General features: G+C 42.4%; 1 protein-coding gene across 2 annotated transcripts in view; it reads left to right on the top strand.

The window, feature by feature from the left end:
• Nucleotides 1-25014, top strand: part of RNPS1 (RNA binding protein with serine rich domain 1) — a 322076-nt gene that overhangs the window by 35091 nt on the left and 261971 nt on the right. For both annotated transcript variants that reach the window (XM_044089282.1, XM_044089281.1), the window contains exon 2: nucleotides 14441-14596. In XM_044089282.1, coding sequence (XP_043945217.1) covers nucleotides 14441-14596 — 156 coding nt within the window. The remainder of the gene's footprint in view (nucleotides 1-14440; nucleotides 14597-25014) is intronic.

The raw sequence follows: 25014 nt of genomic DNA, 5'->3' as shown, positions 1-25014 counted from the left end.
CTAATACCTCCTCCCGGAGGTACCCCAAGAGACGCTCTGGTGCATGCTTGGCCACCCGGTCTTCTGTATGCCTATCCACCCTTGCCTCTGATGCTGCAAGTTCTTCAGAAAGCCTCTCGGGTGGGTTGCAGAATGATTCTCATTGCTCCATTCTGGCCTCGACAGATCTGGTTCCCCTTCCTAAGGTCTCACTCGGTGAATCCTCCTTGGATTCTAGATCCCATCCCAGATCTGATATCCCATCCATCCTGCATTCCTACTCCGAACCTGGACAACCTGAAGCTGACCGCTTGGCTGCTCCAGTTCCACTCTTGATAAGGACTCGGTATTTCTTCACCTGTAAAGGCTATTTTGGTGGCGGCTCATAAACCATCCACTAGAAAGGTTTACGAAGCAAATGGAAACGTTTCTCTGTGTGGGCGGAGCGGCAAGGCCTGAATCCCTTCACGGTTCCTCTCCCTTTAGTGCTTGACTTTCTAACCACTCTCTTTAACGATGGTGCCAGCAGTTCCACAGTCAAAGTTCAACTGGCGGCAATTTCTCACTATCACATTGGCCATGACTCTAATCCTCTTATGTCAGCCAAATTGTGTAAAATATTTCTTAAAGGTACTTTTCTTCTCAGGCCCCTATAAAACAAGCAGTTCCTCCTTGGGACCTTTCTTTGGTCCTACAGGCCTTGACCGCTCCTCCTTCGAGCCAGCGGCTACGGTGGATCTCAAATTCTTGTCCTACAAGACAGCCTTTTGGTAGCCATTACATCAGCCAAGAGAGTTTCTGAACTTCAAGCTTTATCAGCTAAACCTCCTTACTTGGTATTTCATCCGGACCGTGTCTCCCTCAGGACCAACCCGTCCTTTCTTCCTAAAATCGCTTCTGAAGCAAACATCAATCAATCCATTAACCTCCCTGTTTTCTTCCCTAAATATGAAAACAAAGGTGAATATAAGCTACATTCACTAGATGTTCACAGGCAACTTAGATTTTATCTGAACAGGACAGCTGGTCATAGGCAATCCGACCAGCTGTTTATTTCCTTTGCAAAATTCAATTTGGGCAAGCCAATCTCTAAAGTTTCTCTGTCCCGCTGGATTTCACAGTGCATTTTATTGGCTTATCAAGCTTCAGGAAGGCCCGCACCGGAAGGTGTTCATGCCCATTCAACCCGGTCAGTATCTACCTCGGCAGCCTTCAAGGCTAGGATTCCTCTAGATGATATTTGTGCAGCAGCCACGTGGGCTTCATCTCATACGTTTATTTCCCACTATAAGTTGGATCTTGCATCTAGGGGTAGAGCATCCTTTGGCTCCGCGGTGCTCCGGAATATCCTTCCATGATGGCCGCCCAAGATTCAGGTAGCTGGGGACTCTGTCCCACAGGTTGCAGACAAATGAATATCCTACTTCAGATTTAGAAGTTATGTACTCACCATAACGTTCCATCTGAGTAGGTGTATTCATTTGTCTGCAACCATCCCGCCCTCCTATCCCCCTGGCCTTTCAGTTTCCTGCATATTCCTTGTTACCCTTTTTAGGGTATTGTTGCTTTGGCAAACTCGATCTGAGGTCATGAGGGTAGAGCAGGGCATTATGGGTGAGGGGAGGAGCTGAGAGCTTGGATCCATAGCTGGAAAACCATGCCGGTTCGGATCCGATATCGGATCCATAACCCACAGGTTGCAGACAAATGAATACACCTACTCAGATGGAACGTTATGGTGAGTACATAACTTCTAATTAATGTCTAGAAAGACTGGACAGTTGCAGCTACATTGTTGCAGAAAGGCATTTATTCTGTTCCTCAACTGGACTCTGCTCATTTGTTCCATTGTGTTAGGTATTTTCAGTATAGGATTGAGAGCAGAGCTGTCCAGGGCATTTTCAAGCAATTCCTGGCAATGAAGACATATTGGATAATCCCTTGAGATGAGTGACTCACATCACAAAGGTGACCTCTGTGTTCTGTCCGAAAGTGCATATTCATGTGCATTCGCTATGGCATCTGTCACTCATGTTGTCCTTTTTTGCACCAAGTTCCACTTTTAGGGATTGTGTTGTTAGATGGCACTAGCCCACCCCCTCCCAAGATGGGCATACCCATCGTCCTTATGTAAGCTCCAGCAGATGCCTGAGCTCATAATTAAGTTCTTGTCATGTGAGCTATAGTTGGGGCTGTAGCCCCTTGTAACAGCATTGCTGGGAAGCTATAAAAACACTTCACAGGGGAGTATTAGTAGATGTCCTCTACTGACGTTTCGCTTGGGCGTTTGAATTGGCTTCACACGTGGCTTATATGAGAGGTGCAGGACTGGGAGTAGTACTGAGACTGAGGAACTGGACTGAAACATGGTTGAAGTGTAGCCTGCCGAGGGTTGTGGTGTAGGAAGCAGTGCAAAAAATTGAGAAAGTCATTACTAAAGTACCACAGAAGTCAGTCCTGGGTAATGTGAAGTGACACACTGCTCTTTTTCTTGGTTTAAGTCGCAGTTACACTACTTCTGCACATCCTCTTAGTGCATGCTATAGGTAACTGTGACCTTGACATGTTTGGCAGGAGAAAGGAAGTGGGCAGAGGTTATCAAATGTTAAATGCATTTAAAGACCTGACTAGATGAGTTAATTTTCTCATTGTGCTATCAAAACAAGTGAGATCCACTGACGGATCTAATGACATCATAAGTATGTTATCAGTGCAAATAGTTGTACAGATCCAAATCTGGTGACAATATTCCAAGTAACATTGGGCACTAGGGGCTTAGGCTGTATTTATGTCACAAAATTATAACTGTCAGCCTCTTCCTATTGATTATTCTCTTATACCAGTGGGCATAGCTATTGCTAGTGGGGGTGAAGGTTGAGCATCGGGTTATTACCTTTAGGAACTTCGATTTTTCTTTTTCAAATCTCCGTAAAATTGTTGTGTTTTACTTATTTTTGTATTCTTATTAAAACATTATTTAAATATATTTTTGATGTAAAATAGTTTCTCTGTCTAATGTTTCAAACTTGCTGTAGTATATGTTAATGGTGCTGGAGGAAGCATTTTACATCTAAAATAGAACACTTAAAAAAAAAAAAAAAAAAAAAAAAAAAAAAGTCAATACCTGGTTTTTTTTTTTTTTGGTCCCTTACTCTTAAATGGTTTGGTTTGTTAGCAGTCATTGGAGATTCAAGCTAATAAATGACATACATTTGAGTTTCAGACTTTATTTACTTTCAGAAAATTCATGGTGCTGCGGTAGCGTTGTCGCCTCACAGTAAGACGCTGTCTGGTTCGATTCTCAGCTAGAGTGTCTTCTGCGTGGAGACATGCGTGAATGGGCGTACCTTCATTGAAGGTTGTGTCTGGCCTGGCAAGCCGGTACGTAAAAATCAACTGCCAATCATTAGCGGACCGGAGTTCTGCTGTGGTGACCCCTAACCGGGAAAAGCCGAAGGACACAAACTAACCTTTTAGTTAAGCAATTTTGTAATTTTATAAGAGCAATAATTTAAAATCTGTTTCTATTTTAGACCCTTTGTTCCCCTTTTATTTTAGGCTTAATCCAGATTTCTTCAGCTGAAAGGTCCAGAGGTATACAAACGGGTTTACTTCTAAAACCTGACTCTCAGAAGATTAACTATCACAATCCCGAAACCACAATCATGAAACGGCAGAACCTCAAACATCGACTGTTTACTAGGGGAGTATCAATGCTGTGATTGTACTACAGTGGAGAAAGGGGTATGTTGGACAAGTTTACTTACCCTAGTGCACATTGATGTTTGAGGTTCCATGGTTTCATTATTGTTGTCTTGGGATTGTGACAGTCGATCTTCTAGGAGTCTGGTTTTAGAAGTAGACCCATGCAAACCTCTTTACTGCTGCTGCTGTCAGCAGTTCATAGGTGTGTACTAGGCTAATGGCCCTGGAGACTTTACAAGTCTAGCACATAGGATTACCCTGGCATCGTGCCACCTGACCTTAGTTCCCAGTGCCTCTGTCGAGTAAAGCCACTGGAGTGATCCCTGGGGTGAATTTTCTATTTCTCATCCACTCATCAAGATTTCTCTTGAAGAGGGTCTAGTGAGGTGCTCTGCTTGACATGTATGGGAAGTCTATTCCATAGCATGGGCAGTCTCTGGGTTATGAACCTGTCCCTCCATCTTGTTCTGTTGATTGTGGTAATGAGGTTGAGGTCTCTGGAGCATGTGGTGCGGAGGGATTGGGATTTCTTTAGATGTAGCGTTTCTAACAGTTGGGTCAGACATGGCTTTGTAAGTCAAGCAGAGATCGCCTGTAAGTAGGCGATATGAGACAGAGAATAGTTGGAGATTTTTGAGTCTGTCCATATAAGACAAATGTTTAAGGCCTAGGATCCTCTTTATGAGGTACTTTTGCGGCCTCTCCAGTTGTTGCAAGTGTTTAGTGAGGTACATGCCAAATGGGGCATTGTACTCAATGATTGGCCTATTGAGGGAAGAGTAGAGTGGAGTCAGTGACCTCTCTCTTCCTGGGTGCAAAACCCTTGGTAATGAGACGTGCCACATAGGACTTTCTCATCACAGTGGCAGTGTGGTGGTCAAAAGAGAAGTTGCTGTCAACCTGTATTCCCAGATCTCCTTATAACGCCTTCTGTGTTCAGTGGACTACCATCAATGTGGTAATTCATGGGAACCAGGATTTTCTCAAAGGTGATGACACATTTTTTGCCATTGAGCCTACAGCCATGGTTCTGACAACAGTCGTTGGTCTCAGTAAGGCCTTTCTGTAGGATATCAACATCACTTGGCTAGTTAATAGCTCCCAACTTGCAATCGCCTGCGAACTTTGTCAGCCAGAGTCCCTTCGTGTTGGCCTGGACTTCAGAGAAGTAGATACCAAACCGGAGAAGACCCAGGACTGAATCCTGAGGGACTCTTAATCGTGATTAGTCTGCAGTCTGACTTGGAGTCAGCTACTTTCACACTGTGGGTTCTACTTGTGAGCCAGTTTGCAGTCCACCTAGTGATGTAGGGGTTGATGCCTAGCTTAGTGGTTTTTTCTATGGTTCCTGAGCAGCGAATGGTATCAAAGGCTTTGGCCAGATCAAGGTAGGCTGTGTGAACCACATTGCCTTCATCTACAGCTCTGGTGACTGACTCAAAGAAGGTGACCAAGTTGAACAGGCATGATCTACCCTTCATAAAACCAAACTATGTGGGATCCAGAGTTTGGAGATTCCCTATATCCTTGTTTATTAGGTTCATGATGATTCGTTCCATAGCTTTGCTTATCAGACTTGTCAGGCTAATGGGGCAATAGTTCCCAGGATCTGTAGTCGCTCCTCCTTTGTGGAGAGGGATGACTGTAGCAGTGCACCATTCTGTATGGACAAAGCCTGAGGGGAGGCTGTGATTGAACAGGGCACATAGGTGAGGTACCAGTTCACTCTAATTCATGTAGAACACAGCCAGGTCCATTGAAGCTGTATTCTCGGCCTTGGACAGTGCTGTTTTAACCTGTGCAGCAGTAATACTGGGTGCCTGGCGATCTACTGGTACTGTGATTGGTCCTTTGGGGGAAGGGGTAAAGTTGGCACTGAATCTGTTGGCCAGTATATTGGCAATATCTCTTTGCTCTGTATAGGATGTACCATTGTGCACTAGCTCAGAGCAAATCTGGGTATTGCCATGTAGATTCTTTACATAACTGTAGAAGGCCTTGTGGTTGTCTTTACTATCTGCTGCAATTCTGTTTTTTCATAGCTAGCTTTAGAGGATTTGATGATGGATGTCAACTTTTTGTTGAGGCTGATAAGGGAGTTCATTTTATTCCGCATCAGTTTCCTCCTCCTCCTGTTGTAGAGTTTGTTTATGGCAGGGGACCACTAGATTGGCTTCCTTTTTTTTTTTTTTGGAGGAGAGTGTCTTGGTTCTGTTGGGTATGGTGATATCCATGCATTTGTGTATGGTGTATGATTCGGCGGTCGTGCAACTGTTCTCCATTTGCATGTGTGCCGTTAAGTTAGCCACCTCCAGCCCAAAGTTAGCTTTGGAGACATTTTTCAAGGTGGTTACCTTGGTGGGAGGGATGTGAATTTCCAAGGTGATTTGTTTGTGGTCAGATCTAACCAGGGAGGAGTTGACTGTATAGAGCAGCAGTCGCCCATGTTAGTAAAGACCAGGTCAAGGGATGTTGCTACCTTTAGGTGGTAAGAACGAGCTGGTCCAGGGCATTGGAATGAATGAATTCCAGGAAACTGGCAAGCATATTGGTACAAGAGTAGTTTTCCCAGTTAATGGAGGGGTAGTTGAAGTCGCCCAGTATGAGAGTGTTCGGTTGGACCCTAATGTACTCCAGGGTGCTTAGGAACATGGAGTGCGAGTCATGGGACATGGTTGGGGACCTATATCAGGCTACAACCTGAATTGCTGTCTTACTTAGTGTTAGCTGCACCTGAAGTATCTCAGATGCATTATGTTGGGCTACCAGTCTGGAGGTGTTGTACATTCTTTATGAATATGGAAACCCAACCGCCTTTGGAGCTTCGGTCTAAGTTCTGTGGCCGAAATGTGTGGAATGAGTTGTAGCTTGGTAGTGCAGGGTTGCTGTCTGCTGCCTTAAACAAGGTCTATTTTACGGCACATGTCGATATTCTCCATTTTAGGGAGTGCTTCGAGCGAGTGCATTTTGAGATTGACTTCTAGCGTTGAGCAACATGACCCTCAGATTGCATTTGTTTGTAGCTGTTACAGTGGTAATTTGGTCTTTGGAACACTGCCTAAAAAAGGCACTGTAGGGTTGGCAAGAGCCTTTGCTAATACCCGGAAGCCCAGGGGTGACAGATGCAGGCCATTTTTGGCAAAGCATCGAGGTCTGTCAATCATGTCGTCCCAGGCAGACAGATACTGGATCCCTTTAGAATGACACCAGAAACTTGGCCAGTTGTTGAAATTGATCATTTTCTGCTTGTACTGTGGTATCATTCTGGGTGATGGTAGGATACTTCTCAGGGCTGGGGTCATACCCGCCTGGGCTAAGTAATCTGAGAGCTCCTCCATGTTTTTCATGTAGTCCAGGGATATACATCTCTGGTCATTCGCACCCACATGTACGATGACAGAGTCATATTTGTACCTGTTGTTGAGGGACCCGAGTGTGTGCATTATGTGGCGGTTCGTGGTGCCTGACAGGCAGCTGACTGTTACTTTCTCATTTTTCAACCTAGTGAGTGGGACACCAGTCTGCCTCACTATCGAGTCACCTATGACTAGTGTGTTGGGAACGCTGTTTTGCTTTAGGGGCTTTGGTTGAGTGGCACACTGTTTAGGAGAGTTGTGTCTTGTGATTAGTGTTGTGTTGTGGTAGAGTGCTTTTCTGCCTTGGCGGTCTCTGCTTTTTGGGTAGATTTTTATTTAGAGCCTGCACAAAGGTGGGTGTGTGGTTTGTGTTTTTATGTGAAGGCAGTGCTGGTGTGTATTCTGGAAGGCTATGTGTTCCGTGTGGTGCAAGTGTTGACCTTCTCTTAACCAGCTAATTCTGGTCTTGGATGGAGAGTATGTGGCTTCCGATTTGGATATATAAGTGCATCTCTCGCAAGTCTGAGTGTTGGGAGGTGAGAAGAGAGGGTTGTCAGTGTACATGAGGCAGTTGCTACATTGCCTCAGGATGCCCAAGTTCACCAGGTTAATAGGAGAACGCACAGGGAACTGACTTTTTGACATGCTTGGAGGGTGGGCATTAATAAGTACTGGAGCCGTTTCCTTGTAGAATGTTTAGTGCTGGTAGTACTTTTGTGTGCTACAATAATTGCTTCAAGAAGTCTGGTAAAGTGCTAGACTAATAAGCTAGTAAAAGTTCAGGAGAGGAGAGAACTAGCAGTTCTATGGGAAAAATTGAAGAGCAGACTTTGGCACCGCTCAGAAGTGTGCAGAGAGTCCTGTATACAGCAAATTTGTATCTGGACTAGACTAGTTACAGGAAAGGCGGTAAAAAAGTGCAGATGCGGGCTTTTAAACCAGAAAGTTGAAAGAGATGGAAGAACTGCCCAAGCGGCCCATAAAGTACAATTTCTGGGCTAGAAGCCACTCCTCTTGTGGTAGGCTATCTAGTGCTTAACAACTCCCACTGATAAGCTAGAAGACTTCCCTCCAACACAGAAAGGCTTAGGGGGGCTCAGAAGCTTACAGGCAGTCCTGGATACAGCACGTAGACTAGTTAGAGGAAAGGCAGGAAACAAGCTTAGAATTTTTTTTTTTATATACAGAAAAGCAGCTAAAACAGCACTAAAAACACTTCAAGTACAGTGCAAGGAGTGCATAGCAGTATTAAAGCAAATACAATTTAAATAAATGCAGTTTATTGAAAATGTATTCTGAACCAAATTCAGTTATTGTTTTATTCAACTCTGAACAGTTAAAGTGCCAAAAAATATACTTATCAGCTGAGAAGCACACTCAGTCGGAACACAGGGAGATTCTAGCAAAGTTATTTATTTCTTTTAGCAAAGTGGACAGGGAGAAAGGAGGAGCAGAAGATAATTCAAGGTTAAGAAACTAAGTGGGTGGCCTTCTCAAATGTTCTCTCTGTATTAAGTAGAATGAGCCAATGACACTAGACTGGGAGGAGTGTCCCAGATCAAATTTACAGTAGGGACGGGCAACTGCAAAGCCACCAACTTATAAGAACAAGACACTAAGGGGGCAGGGGTAGGAAATTAAATCAGTTATATGATACACTCCTTGGCAGGAAGTCAGAACAAGCACAGATGTTTAACAAATGGAAAACATTTCCAGTTAATACCTTACACACAGTGAAACTAGCTAGTAAAAACCTTATTTATCAGGCCCTGTTAGGCAGACAATTTTAGAACAACCATGCAGATTAGTTTATAGTTATAAAAAAAAATCAAAAAGTATGCAGCAGGCAATAGAAGTGTTTATAAATGTATAGAATAAGCAAAAAACAGGATACTTAATGTTGTATATCACAGATCAGAGTTTTGCTCAGTGCCCCTCCTCTGATTAGCTGTCTTGTCTGTCTCTCACACACACAGAAAAAGGAGCAAGGAGAGACTAGAGAATGCTTAACATACAAGGCCATGTCAAACCCAGTGCTGTTGAACATGCTACACTTAAAGAAATCCCAGTTTCTCAGAGCCACACACTCTAGGGATCTAAACTTGGTCATCACAATGAACAAAACATGCTGGAGGGATAGGTTTCTGACCCAGAGACTCCCCATACTCTGGAATAGATTGCCCGTACATGTCAAGCTGAGCGCCTCTTTGACCCTCTTCAAAAGGAACTTTGGCGATTGGATGGGGGATAAGAAATTCACCCCGGGGATCACGTCAGTCACCCTGCTGGACAGAAGACCGGGGAAGTAAATATTCTGGGAAGAAATAGCCAGGGAATTGTTATGGCTAGGCCTGTATAGGCCTTGGGGTCGATAGTGTAGTACCAACCTATGAACACACACACACACACACATGCTTCAGAAAATGCATGCTTGTTTATATTAGGCTCCCACCTTAACGGTTTATTTTTAAATTTGACATATTTACTTCTGAAGGGGAACAGTGCATCTATGCAGCTATTTACATGTCTATAGGATTTGGCAGTAAAGGATACCACATAAGCAGTGGGGGTCATCAAGATGGAAGGAGCTTTTGAATTTAGCCAGGTCATCACTCAGTTTTAGTAGATTACCCTTGGCATAGTCTTTGCACCTTCTGTTTAATAATCTAATATTTCTGCGTATTGTTTTCCTTTCTGTTGCTTGCTTGCTATCAACTCTACTGTTAACCAGCTGGTTCATTTTTCCCAGTGGTGAAGCACTAGCCATATTAGGCTGTCTCAAAGGCAGCACTCATGGTTTTCATTTGGCCTGGTCTGAAGCTGTCCTCACAACAGCTTGATAAGCTTAAGGATTTCTTGATGCTGTGTGCACGAGTCTGCTTTCTCCTGCTTTGCACAGATGCACAGCTTGGTGAGAGTTCACATTTCTGCCCTTCCTGCTGTATGTTACTGTTCCTGCATGCAGGATGAGTTTGCATTGGCTGCTCACACCAGGATGCTCCAGTATCTGATTTGCTGGTTGAGCTTGAGTCATTTTAGTCATAGCCATGTGATTACAGAGCCAGCAGCTGTGCATTCTATATCATCTAAACTTACGCAAACACATGCTGTTGCTGCCTCTGTTGTTGTATGCATTCATGTTTAAAACTCCTCACCAAACTTGACTTGCTACTCGAGAGAACAAATACTCCTCTCTTTCATACATGTAGCACATTTAGGCACCATCTGTCTGTACATATAATTGTACCTGGTCTGATTTTAAGTAATAAACTTGTTTTGTGAAATTTAAAAAATTGTTGTTTGAAATTTTTACGTTTCCGCATCTTTCGCTATTGTATATAGTTTGCATTCTGTGGTGATGTGGGTTTTCTTGAAATCCCATTTCATTCAAAACGTTTCTTAAAACTGAGAAACAAAAAAAGTCATAAAACATGGCCCTGGTTGAAGTCGGAGGCACTGGCTTGGGGGTAGGGTGTTTTCACAAAAAATGTCCCATTAATGTAGCAGCACTGAAAGATTTTACTAGTTAACGCGCAGTGGCAATTTAGAACAGGTCTTCCCCTAAAAGGGCCCTTTGCTCAGTAAGGCCACCAACTCTGCAAACTGAATAAGTTGCAGTGGTTAAGTTTGTCCATTATACTTCCTGTGTTGCCACAAATGGTAGAGTGATGCCCTTTAGTCTGAGAGTGAAGTGAGCATTTAGTACTTGAAGCCTGTCAGAGTTTTGAGATAACATTCAAGTGGAATCAGTTTGGAGGTATTTTATTTGTGATGTACTTGCATGTTTTGCCCCTTGGGTAAAGAAGGTTTAAAGTACATTAGGGCCTCCTTGCTGGCAAAGCATGAAACGGTACTTGCGTATTATCGCAACCACATTTTCGCGGTTGCGAATTTACAATACTTCTGTACAAACGAGGCCGCAAACCACTGTAAGGTGGTATTTAGGGTCTGTTTTATTTGTTGTGGACTAGCTTTCCGTTACAGGGTCTGTGTGAAGGGGAAGACAAACATTTGAGGAAACCCGCTTCATGTTTTCAGAGTGCCTTACACACACGCACGCTTGAATTAGAATGCCTGCTGCTGTTCTGACGAACGGATTATTCTGACAGTGTGGAAGGAAGCAGCCTTCAGAGAAGGCAAAGGCAGACCCTGTCATGGTTTTGGTCACTTTTTTTGGGGGGGGGGGTACTATTTGTAAAGATATCTTCATGTCAAAATTAAAAAAAAAAAAAAAAAAAAAAAAAAACGGTTGCTAACAGCCACAAAGTACAGGAAGAAGAGAGCAAATGCCTTCTACCAGCACCTGCAGGACTGCATGGATAAGGCAATCCCAAGCAAAACAAAGACTCTTTGTACCAAAGGCAAGCGTCCAGTCTGGTGGACCCCAGCCATAAACAAACTCTACAACAAAAGGAGGAAGCTACTACAAGATAGAGCAAAATCCTTAAAAGGTAAGACACCCTTGATCACTATAAGTAAAAAACTAAGAGCTCTCATAAAATCATCCATAGCAAATTTTGAGAGAAAAATAGCTAAAGACTCAAAAGACAATCATAAGGCCTTCTTTAGCTATGTTAGAAACCTGGGAGGAAACTCCCAGATATGCTCAGAACTAGTTCAAAATGATGTGAAGATTACTGATCCTACAGACATTGCCAACATACTGGCTGACAGGTTCAGTGCAAACTTCCCCCCAAAAGGAGAGATATCTATACCAAGCGATTGCAGCCCCCCAAACCTCTCCAACGCCCAAGTGAGAACTGCTCTCTCCAAAGCAAAGAACACAGCATCCATGGGACCTGATGGTGTCCCCGGCTGTGTGCTCCACGAACTCAACGAGGAATTAAACCCACAGCTAGGACAGCTGTTTAATCATAGTCTTACCTCTGGATACGTACCCAGGGAGTGGCGCACTGCAACTGTGGTCCCACTTCACAAAGGCGGTGCCTTTACCGTCCCATTAGCTTGACAAGCCTTATCTGCAAAGCCATGGAGAGGATCATAATGGACCTCATAAATAAAGACATAGGAAATTTGCAGACTTTGGATCCATCCCAGTTTGGCTTTGTCAAAGGCAGATCATGCCTTCTAAACTTGGTTGACTTTTTCGAAACAGTCACCAAAGCCATTGATGAGGGAAAGGCAGTCCATACAGCCTACCTCGATCTGGCGAAGGCCTTCGATACAATACCCCACTCGGGTATCATTGAAAAACTCATCAGCTTAAATGTTAACCCATACATCACAAGATGGGTTGCAAACTGGCTGAGTGACAGAACCCACAGGGTCAGAGTTGCTGGCGCCATGTCAGACTCAAAGCCTGTCACAAGTGGTGTACCACAGGGCTCAGTCCTGGGCCCACTCTTGTTTGGCATCTACTTTTCCGAAGTACAAGCAAACACAGGATGGTTATGGCTGACAAAGTTTGCAGATGACTGCAAACTGGGCGCCATAGTAGAAAACACATCTGACACGGATATCCTTCATAAGGGTCTCACAGAAACGGATAACTGGTGCCAGAGCCATGGCCTAAAGTTAAATGCCAAAAAATGCATAGTCATACCCTTCGGGAAAAACAAGGTTACCCCTAGCTACCAAATAGGTGGCAATCCACTGAGCACAGAAGAAGTTATCAGGGACCTGGGGACCCAGGTTGATAGTAGTCTGTCATTCGACACCCATGTAGCTAAAGTAGTTAGGAAGACCTTCTACATTGCCCACCTTATCATGAAGGGATTCTCATCTAGATCAAGGGAGGTCATAGTCTCCCTATACTCATCACTCATCAGACCAATGATTGAGTACAATGCCCCATTCGGAATGTATCTGACCCGACACTTGCAGCAGCTGGAGAGGCCACAAAAGTTCCTCACCAAAAGGATAAAGGGTCTCAAACATCTGTCCTATGCTGCCCGACTGAAAGAACTCCAGCTCTATTCAGTCGCTTACATTGCTCAGAGGTGACCTTTACCTAACATACAAGGCCATGTCAAACCCAGATTTGATGAATATGCTTCACCTCAAAAAATCTAGATCCATCAGAGCCACAAGGGCGAGAGACTTAAACCTCGACACGGCTATTAATAGGACGTGCTGGAGGGATAGATTCATCACCCAAAGACTCCCTATGCTGTGGAATAAAATCCCGGTATATGTGAGGCAGAGCACCTCGCTGGCCTTGTTCAAGAGAAATCTTGACCAATGGATGGGAGATCGCAGATATACCCCAGGGATTACCTCAGTGTCATTGCTCGACAGAGGCACAGCAAAATAATGGGTATAGTTCCCCATACTAAAGGGGTGGCGTAAGCCACAAAACTATGGGCTAGGCTTGTAAATGCCCTCGGGCAGATAGCCTAGTATGAACCTATGAGCATTGTCCGGCAATGAGATGTTTTGGGAAAAGTGCTCTTACTACGTGTAATCATGAAGTGATCTCAGTAACCGGGAAGATGCAATGACATGCTGCCGCCAGGGAAGTGCATCATGCATAGACAGTTGACTATTTTTTTAATTTGTATTCATAACCCTGCATAAAAGACCCTTCCTTGTCAAAGAAAACACATTGTGTCCCATTTTAAAAATCTTACCGGACACATTTCATTTCACTATCGGGAAGCAACCTTTACGATCGCAAAAATCTGGTAACTCATACTTAGTAAACGTTGTTATAAGTAGACAGTACTGCTTTGTTTTTATGTACTGATGCTTCTGTTTTTTAGTGCAATGTCTGTTTTAATTGCATTGATTTTAGTATGTATTACGGCTCTAGAGATATGGATTGCTTAGTTGGTGTTGTAATGCTTTTCTGCGTACAAAGTAGAGAAGATGTGGATTGCTTTGACAACATTTGATGGCACGAGAAAAGGAATGCATATGAAGTAGTATGGGACATGCTTAACTGACGAGAGTTGCTAGCGATAAAACGGGAAACCTGTTTTCAACACTTATTTTCTCAGCGGTTTGAATGGCAAACATTCCTAAAACTTAACATTACAGAAAACATGTTCTTAAACTTTATAAAAGTTTATTACAATTTCTTCACCTAAACAGAAGAAACTAGCATTACCGCAAAAATGTGGTTGCGGTAATACGCAAGTACCCATGAAACTATACTAACTTCTGGATTGGCGTGCTCTTCTTTATTTCAAATAGTTCATGTTTTGAGAAGGACTAATTGCTGTTCCTTTAGGCCACGCCCTGGAAATAAATCCCTATGCTAAGTAAGACAGTAAGTGATAATGTGACTGTTGATAACTGGAGTAGGATACTGTGATAGGCTGTAAGGTGCCTAAATGAATGAACAGTTAGGGGTGCATGCATGTGTGCAGATGTATAGTATTTTCTTCATATGCCTGGAGGGCTTCTAAATAGTATCGGCATTTTTGAAACATTTTAAGGGCTCCGTCTCCAACAAAGCGTAAAGACCGTGCAGAAGAAAAGGCTAAAGACAAACTGAAAGACAAAACATCTACAAAGGATAATGCTGAGAAGGACCGTGGCAGAGACAAAACCCGCAAAAGGCGAAGTGTATCCACTGGAAGCAGCAGTACCAGGTAGGCACAAAGCAGCTGTTTAAATGTTTGCTTTTCTTGGCTTTTACAGCTGTGTTTTTAGGGGCTTGGAGGCAGTACCATTTAAAAAGTAGTAATGATAATCCAGCTGAGTTACAAGCTGATAAGAACTATATATTTTATCTGCCTTGTGTAACTACCTTTTAGTCTTATGCAGCACTTTTTTCCCAATTTGTTTTAAAACATGAGGCTTTCCACAGTTTTTTAGCAGTTAATGTAATTTATTTACATCTTTCAAGTTATGCTTTTGAGTGTATTTTTCCCATTAAGGAAAATTACATTACCGAGATTTTTCTTAAAGCACCTGTATGTACTAATTTGAGGTGCTGGTTAATTATGTATATGATTTATTCTTCAGGTAATTGAACTGCGTGTCTTGGCTTGTTTTTCAGTTTGTTTGCTTGCTTGCTTGCTTATGTATTTCCATTCATTTACCAGAGTGGCCCATTTTTGAGGGACAGCTAGGGAGAAAAGCTCCACATTGTACATACAATGACCTAAATTAACATTTAGAGTCAGAGGGTTTATACAGTTGACAAAAATTCACATATTTATACTTAATTGTTTCTAACAACATAATAGGTGTGACGTGTAGAGCAAGTTGTAGTCGTGGTTTTGAAAATCTTGATGAAATACAGCAGGTATAGAGAGAAGTGCAAGTGAAGGTAGGGATGATAGAAGGGGCTGTGTTGTATGTGAAAAATTGTGGAATGAGAAGGTAAAGAGAACGGTTAAGTCTTTATATGGTGACCAGTTGTATGGAAAAGGAGTTGGTTAAGGTGTAACAAGTAATAAGGATCCAAAGAGAAAGAGACTCGTGAATGTTATAAAAATTGAGTGTAAAAGGATAGTTGTGAAAGGTATTTGGTGCGAATTTTACTGTGTAAATTAAAGTGCCAAGTGTGAGGTTGGGTAGTTTTTTGCTTGTGCTGAAGTTGTGGGTAATTTAGTTTAATTTTTAAGGTCTGGTGGTGTAGGGTTCTGTATTCTGGATAGACTGCATGGAATCTCCATGATGATTTGTAAGGTTTGGATACTCGTAGATTGTGTTTGTGATTTTGGAGGTTTCTGGCTGGTATTCCCGGAAGAAGCTTTATATAAGTTAGACACTGACTTGGAGCATATGTTTGGTTAGTCTTTAGCTGGGTGCAAGTAATAAAATTATGTAATCCTAGCAATAGTACGTTCTGTTGGGGGAGATTTGCTGTACTAGTTTGTGTTCATGTGACTTTGAAATATTGACTAGGATTGCTGATGAGTGTAATAAGGTTTGGAGAAGCAATGTTTGAGCTGTATGAAGCCTGTCTTGTTTCTGTAAGGTAATGCCTAGATTTGCAGAGTACACCTATTTTTGTGGATTTTTGAGGTGACATAATCAATGGGACAGATTCAGTAAAGCCCACACTGTGTACACGATATGTATTCAGTAAAATTCTTATCACTTTTTTTGTGCTTTCTAGTCACTCAGAAAGATTACACTAAGTGTACACGTAGTCTACACTGTATGGTAACCTTTATGGATCCCTGTCAGTATTTAAAGTTGCAAGAATATCGGTAGGAAAACTAAAATTAGGAGGAAGAAGGTGTCGGTTATGTCTGTGATGTTTGTTCACTCAGAACAGTGTACACTTGGTGTGGGCCTTATTGAATCTGGCCCATTGTGTTTATTGGAGTTTAATTTGTGGTCGATTATTACATTGGGTAATTTGGGTTGTGTAATTTGTACAAGTTCTGTATTCCTTATGAATGAAATGAAAATTAATTTTGTTTTATTGGCATTTGAATCGATTAACTTGTGTTGTAAGAGGTGGAAGTATGGTGAAAAATGGTAGAGCAGCTTAGTGTCAGTTAAAATAAAAACTGAAACTTAATAGTATAAACAAAGATGAAACGTAGTAAATATTAGTATTAACATTAGTTGGCAAACTTCACAATTTATTCATAGACGTTGCTTATTACTGTTATATTCAATACTATTATGAGCTCAACCAGTTGCTGTGCCACATTACTGCTGAGATCATGTCATAATGTCAGCTACATTAGGATATTGAGTTGACTAGGAGTAGACTGAGTATTTAGTGCTTCTTGAGCTCTGGAGAGAGTAAAGACCACTGGGCCTGTCTTGTGGATAGGCATTAGTTGTACATGAGTAATATGCAGCTGCAAGGGTGAATGTGGTGGACTCTGACCGCTTTTTCTAGAAGGAGGTTTTAATGGAATCATACAACATAAAAACCTACAGCAGTCGGAACTGAGCAGTTTCTAGCAAAAAGATGCTTGTGGGAAGGGTATGTGTTAGACTGACAGGTAGGTCCGCATGATTCCCATGATTTTACCCTCTGTCCCCTTTATGGACTCTGTAAAACAAAAAAAAAAGGCTTAAGACTGCACAAAACAAAATTAAGTTGTGACATGAGATGTAAGCAGTTCTTGATTTTGTGCAGTACGTACAACAGAAGTGAGACATCATTCCTAACATTATGAATGAGAGTGGCTGTTTTCTTTTGAGAGGGTTACAAATTAAAGGTGAGACATTCTCTGATTTCCAGATGACTTGAGTAATATTGTAGAAGAATTGTATTACTACCAAGGAATATTTTAAGAAACATACCTTTGTAATGACAGTTCCAAAGACCAAACAACTCTCATCAGCCTCTGATAAGTCCAGTAACCATACTGTGCTCTCCTAGGTAAATTTATGGATTGATAACAAAGGGGCACATTAAAAGTTCCCCTTTCGTAGATGTCAGACATGTCTTTGGAACTGATAACAGCTCCATCCTGCTACAAATTGCAAAATTATGGCTTCATATGTTTCTCTAAATTTGTATTTCTGCTTGAATAGACATCTCAAGGCATCTTTACCAGTCCATTATAAACTTAATGGCAGCTTAATTCCACCATATGGGTTTAGTTTTATCACATCAGCAAATTCTGTAAGGAAAAGTAAGAACCCATGTTCATTTGTATAAGATCTCTTTCATCATTGCAAAAGGGATTTAAAACTGGCAAGTCAGTTCATCTTAATTATCACTATGAAATTCAAAGCCGACCATGAACACTCTAATCATTCTGCTCATTTTCCGAGTGGTTGGCTGCTGAGATTCCCCTGCATAAATCAACTGATAAAAGCTGATTTAAGTATACTTTTCTCTGCCCTTATTTAAGATTAGAAATTTGTAGATAATTGTTATATATAATATAATACAGGGAGATAATATTCCCTGTCTCTAGCTGCAAGTCCCCCCCCCCCCGTTTTTGTTACGGTATTAATCTTGGTTGCTTTGCAGTTACCCGCCCCTGCTGTAAATCTGTTTTTGGACATTCTTACTGAGCCCATCTCATATGCTCACTCAACTGAGTGCAGTGAGGTCATATTTTGATTTCAGACACTCCTACCAGTCCCATCTCCTCTGCTGTGTACAGAGAGAGCACTTGGGAAGGACATCCCCTATAGCATTTTAATCTGCTCTGTTCCCTCCTTCTCCACAAAAAAAAAAAAAAAATAGTTAGTTTCTTGAGCTGCTCTTACATAACTGTCTTCTACCTTAATACCTTAATTTGCTGTTCTGTGTGCTTTTAAATGTTAAAGTGCTCTTATCTGATTTTTCATAAACTTGTTTTTGTCATTTTTAACTTATCTGCATTTATTTAAACTGTATTTGCCTTAATATTGCTACACACTCGTGTGCTAGCTTGTACTGCATTTAAAGTGTTTTTGCTACTGTCATTAGCTCAGTCTTTCTAATACAGAGACACCCTTTTGAGAAAGCCAACCCACTTAACTAAAAAAAAAGTATATTCCAAGCTTGTTTTCTGCCTTTCCTGTAAGTAGTCTAATCCAGATACAGGTTTGCTGTATCCAGAACTGTTTGTAAGCTTCTGTGCCACAAGCCTTTCTGTGTTGGAGGGAAGCCTTCTAGTTTATCAGTGGGAGTGGTAAGCACTAGGTAGCCTATCTACAACAAGATCCAGATTCTTAGTTTTTGCACTTGAATTTGCTTATCTGTGCTCAGCACTTGTTGTAAGCACTAAATAAACTATAAATTAATACAGCACTCACCCGTCCTCATTACCTAGAGGAAAACAGTTTTGGTACTTACTTTCCTCACTTGCTTAGAGAAAAACAGCTCTTGTACTCACTTTCCTCAGTTGTCTAGAGGAAGATATTTTTTTTTATTCAGGCATGTCCAAGGGTCAGCTCCCAGTGTTCTCTCCTGTCTGTCTGATGAATCTGGCATCTTGGGGCAATGTAGCAGTTGCCTCATGTACACGGACAACCCTCTCCTCATACTACCCAGCACTACAACCTGTGAGAGATGCACTTATCTAGTCAAACTGGAGGTAAAGCTCTCTCCAACCAAGACTGAACTTGATAGTCAAGAGGAGAAGGTAAACACTTGCACCACACCACATTCATCACATGGTCCCACTAAACCTACACCACCAAAATCCACACACAGAAACACAAAAACATTTGCGGAGGCTCTCAATAATAATCTGCTCAAGCAACAGAGACCTCCAAAGCAGAAACGCAAGCAACCTCCCACCACCAACGCAAGCCAAATGAGACACAACCCACAGACTCTGTGTGTGTGTCCCTCAACCACAGCCTATAAGGCAAAAAAAAGTACCCAACACACTAGTTATAGGGGACTCTAGTCAGGCACACTGATGTCTCACTCCAAGCTAAACAAGTAGGTCACTGTCAGCTGCCTGTTGGGTGCCAGGATCCACCACATAACCCACGCACTCAGGTCACTCCACAACAAGTACAAATATGACTCTGAATGTCCATGTTGGTGTGAACGACCTGAGATGTACCTCCCTGGACTACATGAAATGAGACATGGAAGAACTCTCCGATCTTGTAGCCCAGGCAGGTATGACCCTAGCCCTGAGTAGCATCCTGCCATCGCCCAAAATGATACCGTAGTACAAGGACAAAATGATTGACTTCAACAATTGGCTAAGCTTCTGGTGTCATTCTAAGGGGATCCATTATGTGTCTGCAATGGACGACATGGTCGACAGACCATGATGCTTTGCCACAGATGGCCTGCACCTGTCACCCCTGGGATTCCGGATACTGGCAAATGCTTTTGCCGCCCCTATAGTGCCTTTTTTAGGCAAGGTTCAAATGACAAATTCACCACCATAACGGGAACAGGCAAGCAAAAACTGAGGGTAATGCTACTCAACGCTAGAAGTCTAAATCTCAAAATGCACTCACTTGAGGCACTCCTTAAAATCGAGAACATCGATGTCTGTGCAGTGACTGAGACCTGGTTCAAGGCTGCAGAGCACACCGCTGCATTACCAGGCTATAACTCATACCACACTTTTCGACCATCTAACCTGGACCGGAACACCAAAGGCGGAGGTGTGTCCATATTCATTAAGGATATCCATACCTCCAGGCTAGTTGCTCAGCATAATGCAGCCGTGGTTATCCAAGTGCAACTAACTTTGGACAAAACTGGAATCCAAATTGTAGCTTGTTACAGATCACCCACCATGCCCCCAGGGTTCCCACTCCTCTTTTCTTGATATACTGGAAAATATTAGGGTTCAACCCAACACCCTAATATTGGACGATATCAACTACCCCACCATTAACTGGGAAAACTACTCGTGTACCAACTCCTTCACTCGGCACTTTCTGGAATTCATAAATTCTAATGCCCTGGATCATCTTATTCACACCCTCACCAGGGGCAACAATATCCTAGACCTAGTCATTACCAACATGATTGACCGGTGTTCCACACCTGAAGTCAACTCCTCGTTGGTCAGATACGACCATAAGCTAATCACCCTAGATATCCACATCCCATCCTCACCCCCTATTAAGGAAACCACGGTAAAAAAGTTCTCCAAAGCCAACTTCATGCTTCTTCCCATGCAGATGGACAATACAGTTACGACGACTGAATCCTACACAAATGCACTCTATAAGCACTTACACTAGTGCATGCATCGTGCTATCCCAAACATAACCAAGACGCTATGCTTCCAAAAAAAGGAAGCTACTCTGGTGGTCCCCTGCCATAAACAAACTCTACAACAGAAGGAAGAAATAGTTGAAAAAGAGAGTAAAATCCCATGAGTGGAGGAGCTCCCTGATCAGCCTCAGCAAGAAGCTGAGATCCCTTATAAGATCCTCCAAAGCTAACTATGAAAACAAGATTGCCACTGATTCTAAGGACAACCACAAAGCATTCTATAGCTATGTAAAGAATCTCAATGGCAACAACCAGATCTGCTCTGAGTTGCAGCACAGTGGCACAAAAATTACAGAACCAGCTGATATTGCCAACATCCTGGCAGATAGGTTCATTGCTAACTTTACCCCCCTCTCACCCTCTAAAGGGCCCATGTCTATACAGGAAGAATGCAGAGTCCCTGTAATCACAACCTCACAGGTAAAAGCAGCACTCTCTAAAGGCAAAAACACAGCATCCATGGGACCGGACAACATCCCAGGCTGCGTTTTACACTAACTTCAGAACTAATTGGCTCCCCACCTAAGCACCAATTTCAGTCATAGCCTCACGTCAGGCTTTGTGCGCACTGAATAGCGCACAGCAACAGTTATCCCACTCCACAAAGGGGGAGCTACCACTGATCCTGGGAACTATCGCCCTATTAGCCTGACGAGCCTGATCTGCAAGGCCATGGAACGTATCATCATGGAATTCATAAACCAAGACATTGGTAACCTCCAAACTCTGGACCTCACCCAGTTTGGGTTTGTGAAAGGCCGATCTTGCCTCCTTGAACCTGGTCGACTTCTTTGAGACTGTCACCAAAGCTGTAGACGAGGGCAAGATGGCTCACACAGCCCATCTTGACCTCACCAAGGCTTTCAACACCATCCCCCATTCTGGATTTATAGCTAAACTCACTAAACTAGGTATAAATCCATATGTCACAAGATGAGTTCCCAACTGGCTCACTGACCCCACACTGTAAAAGTTTCAGACTCCAAATCTGACTTCACATCAGTAACAAGTGGAGTACCACCGCGTTCAGTCTGGGGACCTCTCCTGTTTGGTATCTACTTCTCTGAAGTACAGGCTAACACAGAAGGCCTCTGGCTAACTAAGTTCGTAGATGACTGCAAACTAGGAGCTATAGTAAAGTCCCCAAATGATGTGGACATACTACAGAAGGGCCTCACTGAGACAGATGCCTGGTGTCAGAGCCGTGGCCTCAAGCTCAATGCCAAAAAGTGCATTTTTATCCCCTTTGATAAAAACTCTGTACCCATGAACTACCACATAGGCGGCAGTCTTCTTAACACCAAATGTGTGATGAGACCTTGGGACCCAGGTGGACAGTAGTCTCTCCTTTGATAATCACATTGCCACAGTAGTCAGGAAATCTTTCTACATGGCACACCTCATCACAAAAGGGTTCTCATCCAGGCAAAAAGAGGTCATTGTTCCCCTCTACTCGACACTCATTGTACCCATTATAAAGTACAATGCCCCTTTTTGAATGTACCTCACAAGATACCTGCAGCAGCTGGAAAGGCCACAGAAGTACCTCACAAAAGAGAATTACTGGCCTCAAGCAGATGCCCTACACTGATCGTTTAAAAAAAAAATCCAGCTTTACTCTGTAGCATATCGCTTACGCCGAGGTGATCTCTGCCTAAAATATAAAGCTATGTCAAACCCAGAGCTGTTGGACATGCTACACCTAAAGAAATCCCAATTCCTCCAAGCTACACGTTCTAGGGACCTAAACTTTGTTACCACAATAAACAGGACTCGCTGGAGGGATGGATTCCTGTCCCAGAGACTTCCCATACTCGGAAACAAGCTACCCATCTGTGTCAAGCAAAGTTCCTCATTAACACTCTTCAAGAAAAATCTTGATGCGTGGATGGGAAATACGAAGTACACCCCGGGGATCACTTCTGTGGCTCTGCCCGCCAGGGCGCAGAAAATTTACTTTCTTGGGTTGGCGTAAGCCAGGGAACTTTGTTGGCTAGGCTTCTTTAGGCCCTTGGGCCGATAGCTTAGTACCTACCTATGAACTTAAGGTTGCAGCTAATTCAAAGGTCAACCATAAGGATTTCTTAAGAAGCTTAGAAGTAACTTCTGTACAGAGCTTACCTAGTATTATAGCTCCTTGTTAAACCACAATGGCATTGCTAATATTTTTGCAGAAAAGTTTTCTTCCAGTTTAGCCTATCCAACACACGCCTCTGTTCATCCATTCCCCCTTGGACCTCCCCTTTTGAAACCACTTTGGACCAAGTCCTTTTTCCACTTTCTAAAATTAAAAATACCAGTTCCGTGGGTACTGACAATATTCCTGGATGTCTGCTGAGAAGCTACCTACCAAAACCCGTCCATCAGTTCTTCAACCATAATCTCTGCATTCATTGAATCCTGAGGTGTGGAGAAGAACTGATTTAATGTTGGTCCCTCTACTGGCCCAGGGAATTTCTGGCCTGCTAGTATTGTTTGTAAGGCTGTGGATGGTATTGTAGCTGTACATGAAATATATGGGTGACCTTCTATTCCTGGGCACATGGGTCCACTTTGTGAAGAGTGAATCATGCCTTGTCATTCCATTCGAGTTCTTCAAAAGGACTGTGGTGATGGATAATGGGCATACCATCCATGCTGCTTACCTGAGCCATGCCATGGCCTTTGATACGATTTCATATACCGATATAATTGACTGACTCTCTCATTACTCAGCATTAATCCATACATATGTTGCTGGATCGATAATTGGCTATTTGATAGAAATCATACCATTAAAGGTTTGGGGGTATGTTCTAGAGAGGTCACTGGTGGCGTCCAACAGTGCACTGTCCTTGGCTCCTACATCTTTATTGTGTACTTGTCTGACAGGAAAGCTGCTATCAAGTTTGTGTTGGCAAACTAGGAGTGGTTATTAAATCCTATTCTGATTCTCTCATCCTCTGGCAAATACTTGGTGTGTTAATCATGAACTTAAGAAGTGCAGCATAGCTTCATTTGGTGAGTCTAGCTTTTTTTCTGTTTAACCACATAGATAACTCCACATAAATATGACTGTCATCAAGAACTTTGGGTACCTTTGCTAGTAACGCTTTCCTTTGACCGACTCCTCTCTCTTTTTTATAACTAGAAAATCCATCTGCGTTACATAACTTTTCTTTCATGGTATTTCTTCAAATTTCAGCAAAGTTATAGTTGCACTTTGTTTTTCCCTCATTAGGCCCATCATTGATTTTAATGTACCCTTTTTCATGAACCTTGCTAAGCAACTAAACCAACTGGAGTGAACATGGTGTTTCATCACCAAAAAGATCTCCAATTTCAGTATCTTTAGCTACTCTGATAGAATAAATGTAATATTCTCTGTGCCAAACAGACTCCTAGTGGGTGATCTTTACTTGGCCTTTTGTGCTGTGAATGTCCCAGCACTCTTGGAATTCCTTCACCTAAATAGGACCAGTGATAAAGCAAACACACTCAACCTGTATTACCTCATCAGCCAGCTATTGACTATATCTAACTTAGTGTCCAGTGTTTCTGGAGTAGGCTGCCATTGTATATCAAGTAGATGACTTCCCCAGCAACCTTTTAATAACATTATGGATGGTCAGATAGTGGAAATCAAATTTTCACCTGAACTTTTTGGAGAAAATGTACATTATGGGAGGTATTGTTAATCTTCCACTAGTACTAGGTGATGTAGCTGTGCTTCTTGATGGTCTCCTTGGCTGATGCTTAGTAAGAACCTATGAATCTTGTTGGGAGCACTTGGTTTCTTACATTTGTTGTTTCTAGAGGGGGAGTATTTTCATACCACATTGAAAATCAGAGGTGTGATTTCACTCCAGTGCTGTGCAGCTTTTAATTTGAAATGGAAAGAAGTATAAGAATGATGTGGTATACAGAAAGCAATCAACAGAGGTTTTTATATATATATATTTTTTTTTTCCTAACACGCATCTAAAAGCTGCTAATGAATGGAAATGAGAAGTTAAAGATTCAGGGGTAAAAATAGTGTTGAGGTTTAGGGAATTGTTGCCTGTAAATGCATGAGGCACATAGAAACAACATGTGGAAGATGAGGTTCATTTGACCCTATTCATCATTTCAAGTATAACTATACTTTTTACTGCAGTTGCAGATCGCATACTAAACTGCAGGTGTAATGCAGTTTGATTTGACATTGTGAACAGTCATCTTTGGGTCAGGGGAGCTCTCATGTTGAGAGGAATACTCTCTCTTTTTTTTCAGGATGCAATTTAACTTAGATTTCTTGCCAGATAGGGCAGTATGGGAATCTGTAAATGTTTGTATGATGGAAGTAGTTAGAAGGGGGAGGGGGGTTGTTTTATTATGAAACAAAAGACAGTAGTACCAAAATCCCAAAATGTAACA

The sequence above is a fragment of the Protopterus annectens genome, chromosome 12.part0 (genome assembly GCF_019279795.1).
Source record: "Protopterus annectens isolate FY-2018-M chromosome 12.part0, PAN1.0, whole genome shotgun sequence".
Lineage (NCBI taxonomy): Eukaryota > Metazoa > Chordata > Ceratodontiformes > Protopteridae > Protopterus > Protopterus annectens.
Note: the sequence above shows the minus strand (reverse complement) of the source record. Positions and strands in the feature narration are given on the sequence as shown.